Source organism: Candida tropicalis (assembly GCF_000006335.3).
Source record: "Candida tropicalis MYA-3404 genomic scaffold supercont3.3, whole genome shotgun sequence".
Taxonomy (NCBI): Eukaryota; Fungi; Ascomycota; class Pichiomycetes; order Serinales; family Debaryomycetaceae; genus Candida; species Candida tropicalis.
Genome location: NW_003020055.1, coordinates 1,145,247 through 1,157,287, shown reverse-complemented (window position 1 = coordinate 1,157,287; position 12,041 = coordinate 1,145,247). Strand labels below are relative to the sequence as shown.

The 12,041-nt window shown below is 37.5% G+C and overlaps 2 protein-coding genes across 2 annotated transcripts; both read right to left on the bottom strand. All coding sequences in view use genetic code 12, as the record gives it.

The window, feature by feature from the left end:
- Positions 1 to 1,223: 1,223 nt before the first annotated feature.
- CTRG_02566 (uncharacterized protein) lies at positions 1,224 to 3,446 on the bottom strand (the record flags this gene model as incomplete). The annotated part of the gene is made up of 1 exon (XM_002548223.1): positions 1,224 to 3,446. One exon carries the CDS (start codon positions 3,444 to 3,446, stop codon positions 1,224 to 1,226), a length of 2,223 nt encoding a protein of 740 aa, XP_002548269.1.
- Positions 3,447 to 6,622: 3,176 nt separating this feature from the next.
- CTRG_02565 (uncharacterized protein) lies at positions 6,623 to 9,865 on the bottom strand (the record flags this gene model as incomplete). Its single annotated transcript, XM_002548222.1, has 1 exon — positions 6,623 to 9,865. The coding sequence occupies one exon, from the start codon at positions 9,863 to 9,865 to the stop codon at positions 6,623 to 6,625; it is 3,243 nt and encodes a 1,080-aa protein (XP_002548268.1).
- Positions 9,866 to 12,041: the final 2,176 nt, after the last annotated feature.

Sequence of the window (12,041 nt, the reverse complement as noted above, 5' to 3'; positions counted from 1 at the left end):
GGCATTATTCAATAATTTGAATACTATTAGGGTTCAAAACAAAGGATAATATTATCAAATTATGCTAGCATCTATGTGGATGAAATTATAGATAAATCCACCAAAAAACGCTGTACAAAATATTGGCCCACATTGACTAGTACACACAAAGCAAACACAAAATTTAATTTGATAGAATTCTTCAATTCTAGCAAAGACCACTTCCAATAGAGAAATATCGAATATCAAAGTCGAATATTATTTTTGTATTCTTACACCAATAGCTGCACGAAAATGTACCCCAGAAAACACAAGCAAATAAATAAACAAATATTGGTCAAGACACGCATAATGCGCCAAAAGTATATAACCACGACATTCATCTAACCAAGAGATGAGTTCCACATCAATCTTTTGTTTTATACATATGTATATGTTACGTAGTTGATTCATAACTAAACCTAGTATTAAAGTTGTATAAAGTGTAATTGTGTAAAGTATTCAATGAGCCTGTTTCAATAAAGTGAATTAACTTTGAGAGATGACATACACAAATAATTGGATGCATCATCATGCAATGGCTACAAACGGGTAGAAACGATTACTTTATATTCCAATAAAAAAAAATATTCGAATTTTTACTTAATCAGAATAAAATAATATGGAAAAACAAGGTACATGTACAATACCATGCGGCAATTTGAGAATTTGGAAGACTGGGGTTTGAAATATGGAGGTATCTGTTATTACAATTGAAATTCAACAAGAGTTTTCTTAAAAAGAAAAATTAAGAGATAAGAATAATAATAAATTGGTTTCTAGAAATATCTAAAAATTACATCCACAATCATCCGATTATGGACCATGTTAAAAGATATTTTTTTTACATATCTTGTGAATCTTTTGAAAGATTGGCTATTTGATTTTTAATTTGCTGTTTTTCATTGCTTAGTCAAGAAAATAGTTGGTGTTACTCCTAAACTACTCACATGGATCTCCATCTTTCCGACATTTCGATAATTTTAAATTGTTAAATACTTGTAAGAGAAGTAGAATTGAAATTCTAGGTGAATTAGCCAAAAAAGTATTTAAAATATGATAAAATATTTTATAAATTCATATAATTATATAAATCTATAACCGAAAAAAAAAAAGTAAAAAAGTAAAATTTCCTAAAAAAATGGGTATAAGAAAACGAAAAGAATAAAATAATGATTTAATTTAAGCTAAGAGAAATAAATCATCTAAAGCAAAAGTAACAAACCGGTAATGATACCGGCAACAGCACTAATGCTTGGGATAACTGGGTTACCTGCAGCTGAAAAAGTACTGACATTATCAGTAGCATTTGAGAGCCAAACAGATGGAACTAAAGTAGATGCTGGCCATGAGCTGGTGTTATCAGCAGTGACAGATTCCATTTCACCTCTCTTTTTCATATCAATTTTAGCAACACGGAAAACAGCATAAGTGGTAGTCAATGGACAGTAAGTGGTGTAAACTGTTTCAACATCAGTGGTGGTTACAGTAATAACAACAACACCAGTTTTGGTAGTTTTAGTCTCACAAGCATCATGGTGACATGAAGTAACTGTGACAATAGAAGTAGTATAAGCAGTTTCTGTAGTGTAAGAAGTGATAATAGTTTCATCACTGGCGGTAGTTGGAACAGTGGTATAACAAGAAGTTTGTTCTGGGATAGAAATATCTTCAGTAGTTGGTTCAGTGGTTGGTTCAGTGGTTGGTTCAGTAGTAGCTTCAGTGGTAGCTTCAGTGGTAACTTCAGTGGTTGGTTCAGTGGTAGCTTCAGAGGAAGTTTCTGGGAGAGTACTACTTTCAAGGGTTTCACTGGTAGTGAGCAATGATGATGAAGTACCTGAACAAGTGAAAACAGAACAGACAGTAGTCTTGTAGACGCAGTGTTTGGAAGTATACTTACTGACGGTACAAGTGGTTGAGACAGTTGGAGTAGCTTCAGTGGTTGGTTCAGTGGTTGGTTCAGTGGTTGGTTCAGTGGTTGGTTCAGTAGTAGCTTCAGTGGTAGCTTCAGTAGTAGCTTCAGTGGTTGGTTCAGTGGTAGCTTCAGTGGTTGGTTCAGTGGTAGCTTCAGAGGAAGTTTCTGGGAGAGTACTACTTTCAAGGGTTTCACTGGTAGTGAGCAATGATGATGAAGTACCTGAACAAGTGAAAACAGAACAGACAGTAGTCTTGTAGACGCAGTGTTTGGAAGTATACTTACTGACGGTACAAGTGGTTGAGACAGTTGGAGTAGCTTCAGTGGTTGGTTCAGTGGTAACTTCAGTGGTTGGCTCAGTAGTAGCTTCAGTGGTTGGCTCAGTAGTAGCTTCAGTGGTTGGTTCAGTGGTAGCTTCAGTGGTTGGTTCAGTGGTTGGTTCAGTAGTAGCTTCAGTGGTAGCTTCAGTGGTAACTTCAGTGGTAACTTCAGTGGTTGGTTCAGTAGTTACTTCAGAGGAAGTTTCTGGGAGAGTACTACTTTCAGTTGATTCACTGGTAGTGAGCAAGGATGATGAAGTACCGGAACAAGTGAAAACAGAACATTTAGTCTTGGTGTAGACACAATGTTTGGAAGTATATTTGCTAGTTGAACAAGTAGTTGAGACAGTTGGAGTAGCTTGGGTGGTTGGTTCAGTACTAGTGGTGCTTTCAACTGAAGTAGAAAGTAAAGTGGACATGCTGCCACACTTGGTATAAACACCACATGATGTAGTCTTATAGACCAAGAACAATATTTTCTTGGATTTAGTAGTACAGGAAGTTACTTTAGTTGGGACACAAGTAGCTTGAGTGGATGTAGTAGTAACTGGTGGTTGGGTTGTAGTTGGAAGATAACTGCTTGTAGTTGATTCACTGGTAGAGAGCAAAGATGATGAAGTACCTGAACAAGTAAATATGGAACATTTAGTCTTGGTGTAAACACAGAAGAACTTTGTATACTTGCTAGTGCTACAGGTGGTCGAAAGGGTCGGAGTTGGATGGATGTCAACACTAGTTTTTGTGATACCACCGGTTGGCTTGTAAGTTGAAGTGGATTTATCACAGTCAGTTGGTTTTGGCCAGTGCCAGTACCATGGTTTTGATTTAGTAGAATGAACAACAAGGGTCTTAGAACAGGTGGATTTGATGACTTCGTGAGAAGTGGTCAATGGACAGTAAGTAGTATAAGCAGTAGTAACACCAGAGTGAACAGTTGTAGTTTTAGTAACACCAGTAGGAGTAGCATGATTGGAACATTTACCTTTAGAACACTTGGTAACAGTAACCATAGTTGTAGAAGGAGCATACTCAGTGACCCAGTAAGTAGTTTCTTGGTCATTATCTTTATGCTTATTCCAGCCTCTTTTAACCAAATAAGCATCTTCTTGAGGAAGATCGGTGATAGCAGGCAAAACTTGAGCGGTAGCAGCAGAAATAACACCTGCAATAGCAGCAATTGACAAAAACTTCATAACGAATGGATTAGTCTTTAGTGTACTGAAGTGATTTAAACAACAAGACTAAAAAATACCTTAAAAGTTGGAAAATTGATCTCTATTTATATTCGAATTATCTTAATCAATAATTAATTCCAAAAAAAAAGAAGGAATGAAGGGGGTTCTGTGTTTTCTTCAAAAGAAATACTGAAAAAAAGGAATTCAGGGATAATAATCAAACTTTACTGTTACATTTCATATGTACTAGAAGGGTCTGCTGTAATTAAACAGGCAATATAAAGGTAAAAGGTGAAAATAAAAATAATTCATGCATCAATTCCAACATACTTCTTTGGAAGGATTGGCGGTATTACTTGTTTTGTGATCATAGCATAAATGGATGTTGATGGTAGAATTTCCCATTGTTGTCTGTAGCCTAATTAGACCCTACCTAATCCGTTTCAGGTTTAATTGAAGGAAAATGAATGCAAAATAAAAACAACATCCAAGAAAATAAAAAAGTCGTCGGAGCAACAAAGTAAAGCGAATGAGAAAGTTCGTATTTTTTTCCAAAGCAAGACAAAAAAAAAAAAAAAAAAATGAAGACAAAGGAAAAGGACCTGGGCGTGTGGGGCACAAAATATTGCACTCAAATTTCATCATGTACAAGGCAAATTTTGTGCAATAGAAGGTCTATTGATCTTAAAGGGAGACCAGAATATGTAATTAACTTTGTTATCTTACTGGATAGTGACAACAAGGAAACACAGACAATTGGCTATTTTCAGTTGAACAATGGCTGCACAATATTAAACTATGGGTATTATTTTCTATTTCAGGCAAAAGATCTGCGGTACCATCCCGTGCGATTGGCGGCCCATTGGCAATACTTACTTTATCTTCATGCGTCATCGCGAAACGTATAAATTGGATTTAAAGGGTCTTACAAAACCGAAAAGAACCATGCACATTACATTCTTTGCTCTAAATAATGAGTGAAGAGATTACAAGTTATTATTATATTTATCATATGCACCAGAGTAACCATTAAATTTCAATCATAAGGCGGGCGCACATCTAAACGCACATGTTTCGATAAGCCCGTTAGTTCCCTTCTATCAGTTTTAGTTGCATTTTGTATAAAGGAACATAACCACACCCTGATAAAAGAAACAACTGATGGGCATACAAAAGTGAAAAAGTGAAAAAGTGAAAAAAAAAATTAATGTAGCAATGAATTCTTAGCATTCTGACATCAAACGCGAGCTATTTTAGATTATACAGTTTCAATAAACCTGGATTATTAGTACAAAAATAAATGGAAGAAAGAACATTGTTGAATGCGGAGTATAAAGTGGAATAGAAAAAAGGGATAAAATTAGAGGGAAAATTCACAGGATTTTGGGTATACGAACGAACGTACCCTGATATCAACAAAACAATACACTAAAGATTCTCTTTTAAAACATCGTTCTTTTGCTTTGCTGATTAGTAAGAAAAAAGTGGAGCAATCTATACTTAAATTAACTTAATACATTTGCCGATCTCTTCTCATTAATTAAACTAGAAATCATTTCTTTTGTTTACAAGTGTTAATCTATTATTAGCAATCGAAGCTCGTTAACATGATGATAACGTTTAATTCTTTTTTGTTGTATCTCTTGTCCAGTTATTCTATTGTGTTCTTCTTATTTGCATATATTTCTAATTTTAGTGAGCGCTTGTGCGCGCGCGCGCGGAAGGAAGGAAAGGGAAAGTTGGTGTTTATTTCATGTATAGATGGCGGTTAGTTTGAAATTTTTTGAGAAACATTCCAGTTGTTTCAACTTTTAGCAATAATAATGCCTTCCTGATTTTCTAGGTCGGTATTGGAAGGTTATTTCGTCTACTTCATAGGACGAAAAAAGCTCTTGCTTTTCTCAGGTGATTACAATATCCATAGAAATAGAAAGATCACCGAAACAATGGGATGGACTCATCCATTGCTCATTCTTTTATTGTTGATGATTACCGATTAAAATCAGAATCTGATCAACGTCCAATTAAAAGGGCGAACATACGAATATTATTTAAACTCTGGTGAAAGTAAAATTTCACCACCGCCTGTAACATGACATCGATTTTAGCTCACACTAAGCAGTACTTCATTAATTTAATGGCAAAACCCTACTTCTTCTTTAAAGGCGTGCAATGTCATAGTTCGTAAAAATTCCATACATGTAGAAGTCCTTTGTGTTCCACAGCTTCTGTTTCAACATTCTCAAGTCCAAAACACCAGCTTTATGTAGACCTTAGAAAAGAATTATTTTGTAGTAGAGAATGAAATGGTCTAAAAGATAAAAAGAAAAAAAAAATTAATTAGTTCTTCGCACTATGAGGTCATCATGAAACTTATTTATGTACTACCTAATAGTACATGTACATACCTCGCTAAGGGTACACCTGTCAATGAGAATCATTTTGTAATGAATTGCACGTGTTTTTATATCCTATTCAGAGTATCGTTCATATCGTGTCTTCTAACTAACTCCGAAAGTAAACCTTTTTCTTATTGTTATTACAGGAAGTATTTTGTACAGCTAGGGTGTAGACATGAAAGTAGTTTTGTGCATAATAATTTCTAAAATTCATTAAAGAAATCTATAATAATGTATACAGAATATTAATTAGCTATAAACCGAAAAAGAACTTACATCTCTGACAAAGGGGTATCAAAGATAACAGAAAACTAAAACATAATAATAATAAGCAAAACTTGCTAACAGAAAATAGATAAAGGCAAAATTCAATGATGCTATAGACCAAACCGAAATAATGAAAATATAATACAGGAGAATGACAAAATAAAGAATGAAAATAATAAGAATAAAAAATAAACCAAAGAAATACAATTATCATATATCTCTATCGACAGAAAATTAGGAACTGATCATTTGTCAACATTAACTCAAAGTTCAAAATATTAATCTAATTCAATTAAATTAAATTAAGAACAATAAACCGGCAATGGCACCGGCAAAAGTACCAACTTGGTGAATGTTAGCAGCACCTTCATAAGTACTTATTTGAGCAGAGCTAGATGAAGATGGTGCATATGTACTGAAAGAATAGGTTGAACCACCAGTAGATCCAGTAGAAACTGAAACTAAAGTAGATTCTTGTGGGTAAGTGGAGTAGATATTAGTTGTGGAAGTAAGAAAGTTGTAGATTCTTCACCAGATGGGGTACATTTCATCACCTTCACATGGAGCGGATGGAGTTTCAGTACCTGGAGCTGGAGCAGATGGAGTTTCAGTACCTGGAGCTGGAGCAGATGGAGTTTCAGTACCTGGAGCTGGAGCAGATGGAGTTTCAGTACCTGGAGCTGGAGCAGATGAAGTTTCAGTACCTGGAGCAGAAGATGATTCAGCTGGGACACTTGATGATTCAACTGGGGCAGATGGAGTTTCAGTACCTGGAGCTGGAGCAGATGGAGTTTCAGTACCTGGAGCTGGAGCAGATGAAGTTTCAGTACCTGGAGCAGAAGATGATTCAGCTGGGACACTTGATGATTCAACTGGGGCAGATGGAGTTTCAGTACCTGGAGCTGGAGCAGATGGAGTTTCAGTACCTGGAGCTGGAGCAGATGAAGTTTCAGTACCTGGAGCTGGAGCAGATGAAGTTTCAGTACCTGGAGCTGGAGTAGTTGGAGTACATTCATCACCTTCACATGGAGCAGATGGAGTTTCAGTACCTGGAGCTGGAGCAGATGAAGTTTCAGTACCTGGAGCTGGAGCAGATGAAGTTTCAGTACCTGGAGCTGGAGTAGTTGGAGTACATTCATCACCTTCACATGGAGCAGATGGAGTTTCAGTACCTGGAGCTGGAGCAGATGGAGTTTCAGTACCTGGAGCTGGAGCAGATGAAGTTTCAGTACCTGGAGCTGGAGCAGATGGAGTTTCAGTGCCTGGAGCTGGAGCAGATGAAGTTTCAGTACCTGGAGCTGGAGTAGTTGGAGTACATTCATCACCTTCACATGGAGCAGATGGAGTTTCAGTACCTGGAGCTGGAGCAGATGGAGTTTCAGTGCCTGGAGCTGGAGCAGATGAAGTTTCAGTACCTGGAGCTGGAGCAGATGGAGTTTCAGTACCTGGAGCTGGAGCAGATGAAGTTTCAGTACCTGGAGCTGGAGTAGTTGGAGTACATTCATCACCTTCACATGGAGCAGATGGAGTTTCAGTACCTGGAGCTGGAGCAGATGGAGTTTCAGTGCCTGGAGCTGGAGCAGATGAAGTTTCAGTACCTGGAGCTGGAGTAGTTGGAGTACATTCATCACCTTCACATGGAGCAGATGGAGTTTCAGTACCTGGAGCTGGAGCAGATGAAGTTTCAGTACCTGGAGCTGGAGCAGATGAAGTTTCAGTGCCTGGAGCTGGAGTAGTTGGAGTACATTCATCACCTTCACATGGAGCAGATGGAGTTTCAGTACCTGGAGCTGGAGCAGATGAAGTTTCAGTACCTGGAGCAGAAGATGATTCAGCTGGGACACTTGATGATTCAACTGGGGCAGATGAAGATGGTGCTGGAGCAGATGAGGATTCAACTGGGACACTTGATGATTCAACTGGAGCAGATGAGGATTCAACTGGGGCACTAGAAGATGATTCAACTGGAGCAGATGAGGATTCAGCTGGAACACTTGATGATTCAGCTGGGACACTAGAAGATGGTGCTGGAGCAGATGATGATTCAACTGGGGCAGATGAAGATGGTGCTGGAGCAGATGATGATTCAACTGGGGCAGATGAAGATGGTGCTGGAGCAGATGATGATTCAACTGGTACACTTGATGATTCAACTGGGGCACTAGAAGATGATTCAGCTGGAACACTTGATGATTCAGCTGGGACACTAGAAGATGGTGCTGGAGCAGATGATGATTCAACTGGGGCAGATGAAGATGGTGCTGGAGCAGATGATGATTCAACTGGGACACTTGATGATTCAACTGGAGCAAATGAGGATTCAACTGGGGCACTAGAAGATGATTCAACTGGAGCAGATGAGGATTCAACTGGAGCAGATGAGGATTCAACTGGGGCACTAGAAGATGATTCAACTGGAGCAGATGAGGATTCAACTGGGACACTTGATGATTCAACTGGAGCAAATGAGGATTCAACTGGGGCACTAGAAGATGATTCAACTGGAGCAGATGAGGATTCAACTGGAGCAGATGAGGATTCAACTGGAGCAGATGAGGATTCAACTGGAGCAGATGAGGATTCAACTGGGGCACTAGAAGATGATTCAACTGGAGCAGATGAGGATTCAACTGGGGCAGATGAGGATTCAACTGGGGCACTAGAAGATGGTGCTGGAGAAGATGGAGTGGTGACTGAAGTTTCAAGAATTGGAGCTGGACTGGTTGGTTTACCTGGGGTAGAAGTAGATGGGGTACATTCTTCACCTTGACATGGAGTGCTAGATGATTCAACTGGAACGGAAGAAGAAGTGACTGGAGTAGAAGTGGATTCAGTAGAAGTCAATGGACAGAAGGTACTGGTTTCACTAGTAACTGAAGTTGTGTGACGAGTGATAACAGTAACTGGAGTACTTTCAGAAGAACTAGAAACAACACTAGACGAGGATGATTCCAAAGTAGTAGTTGGAGTTTCAACACTGCTGCTGGATTCAATAGAACTTGTACCAATAGTTTCAGTAGAAGTTAATGGACAATAAGTAGTGTAGCTAGTAACGATTTCTGAAGTAGTAACAGTAAGCACAGTAACACCAGTTGTGACAGTAGCGTGAGTACAACTTTGACCACGGCAGTCAGTAGTGGTGATAACTGTAGTTGATTTAGCCGTATGAGTGACACAAGAGGGTTTGTGTGGAACATTAGTAGTTGGAACTTGTGGAACAGAAGTAGAAGTGGTTGGAACTTGCGGAACAGAAGTGGTAGTTGGAACTTCAGTGGTTGGAGTAGTTTCAACAAAAGTTGAAGTTGGAACTACTGGAGTAACAGTTGAAGAAGTTTCAGCAGCAGGAGGTTGAGTTTCAACAGTAGTGGAGACGATAGAGGTAGATTGACCACAATTTGGAGGACGATTCCAACTCCAATACCATGGAGCAGACTTAGTAGACCATATGACAATAGATTTTGAAAGGGTAGATCTGACAACTTCATGAGAAGTAGTTAATGGACAATAAGTGGTGTATTCAGTGGTGACACCTTCATAGATGGTCTTGGTTTTGGTAACACCAGTATGGTGAGTTCTAGTAGCACAAGCATTGTTTTCACAAGAAGTGATGGTAATCTCAGTTGTAGCTGGAGCAAAACAAGTAGTCCAATAAGTGGTTGGAACACAATCTCCATCTTTTTGAAATCCACCATGGCCAAATTTGCCATGGAATCCAGTAGCGGACGTAGTAGTAAGAACACTAGCCAAAGCAACTAACAATTCAAACTTCATTGTTAAAGTAGGGTATAAATAATAAAAACGAATGTAAAGTAGTTAGTTGATTGATCTACAAAGAAAAACATGATCTTTGATTTTATCAGGGGGATCGACCTCCTCTTTATATTCCCAAAAAAAAACTGGAATTGGGAAACCTGTATTGCTTGGAACTTGTGTCAGTGTTTGATATTGTCTTGGGGCATGATGTTTGGTGTAATACAGCACTTTCAACAAAGCAAAACAAACAGAACAAAGCAAAATTTTCAACTCTTTCTTTTTTTTTCTTTTTACAACATTCTTTTTTGTTGCAGGGTTTTCGTAACTACTTTTCTTGTTGTGTCTTTTATTGTAGGGGATTCTGGTTTATGGTAAACAAAGGATAATTTAAGCGGAATGTTGATATTTTAGACTGCATGCAGAATGTATTAGGTCCAAAATGGTATTGGCCTCATAAGCCAACAGCATGCCCTGGGTATAAAATAGAATTGATGCATTGGAACAATTGTTAATAATTTGCCCCAAATAGGATGACAATAAGTTATTGTAGCTGTGAAATTTTTTTTTTTTTTTTTTTCATTTTTGTTTTTTATTCTTTCATTGTCAAACTGGAAAGTAACACCATTGGTGTGCGAAGAGTACATAGACCATTTTGACGATGTATCATCCAAGGTGAATTTTTTTTAGACAAAGGGTTGAACCAAATGTATAAACTAACTCTAGTCGGTGGAGTGGAGGTATCTGATTCATTTACGAAAAGCACATTGCCATAATTCTAATGAGTATCCGTGTAACAGCAAATCTAGGTTTTATTTTTGGTTATTATCATATTTTTGGGGGAGAAGAGGTGTTGTGTTCTAGAACCTATTCGCTTAATTGGAAAGAACCCCTCCTCAAAATAATGCATTATCTTTGCTTTTAAGTTAAAGTTACTCAGGGCTCGAATCGTATAGTTATTTAGTTTATTCAAGGAATTGTCATTGTTGTACCCATAATTCATGTGCAAAGAGCAACCCACAGAAATTATGTGAAAAAAAGAACAGTTGGACTTTGTGATATCTTCTGCTGTACCCTCTACCTACCCTTTGATTTTTAGAGTGCCCTGGAATCGGTGTTGAGAAAATCAGCTGCATAGCAAGAATGATAAGCCTATATACGCGTGTTTGTGAGAAAAATTAAGACTAGTGACCCGTTGAGATAGTGGTAAAAACGTTTCTTTAAAATGTGTAGAAACTCTATCACATGAATAGGAGTTCATATTTGGTAGGTATGATATGACCTAAACTTGCTGCAGCTACGTTTCTTGAATTACTCACCTACGACCGCCTTAATTTAGTAGTGGTAAGTTTTTGCTTTTGTTATACTGAAGAGAGTTCCATGGTTTCTGTAGTTTTTAGTCTTAGACAATTCAGGTTTGTGATAGAATTCTTAGTTGTAACATGAACTTTTAGTTCTCTATAACGGACCGTCAAAATAATTATTATCGACAATGCAACACAGTATCTTGTAAGATTGGCAAAGGATCTCGAATCAAATCACCATGGAAGGAAAAACAAGCTAAAAAAAGAAAAGAATTGACCCGGTAATAGACAATCTTGATTCGATGGATTTTCAGGCTTTGTATTGTCGTGATTTTCTACGACATTGAGGTTTTCTAATGTGTGATAATTAACAAAAGAATGAAACTGTGAACGGATGAATGAGTGTAGTTCGGATATAACTCGTTCTTTGGAATAATATATGTCTGTTTATCAACGCCTCGCATGATATCACATATACGCCATCACTTTATTGATAACAATGAAGAAAAATTCCTGAACTGTTCAAACCTGAATATTGTTACTGTAGCATTACACAAGGTTCAAAGTGTACGTCATCACCAGTGTGGATATTCCATATACAAAAATATAGTCATTCTAATTCTTGGTTCAAGAGCAACTACAAATTGAAACCAGTGTCATAATTTCAAATTAATAAATTCACTCCTGATACCATTATCAATGTCCTGTTTTAATTAAACCCAAACTAGGTAAATTAATCTGTTGATAATATACAATTGAAGCAGATAAATCGCCCAATTTCGTCGTTTCATATTTAACATAATGTCTTGAAACAACCTTTGCTTTCTTTTTGTTACGAAACATATGAAAACACAAAGATAAAAGATATGAGGAATAATATTAGCTCCTCTGCT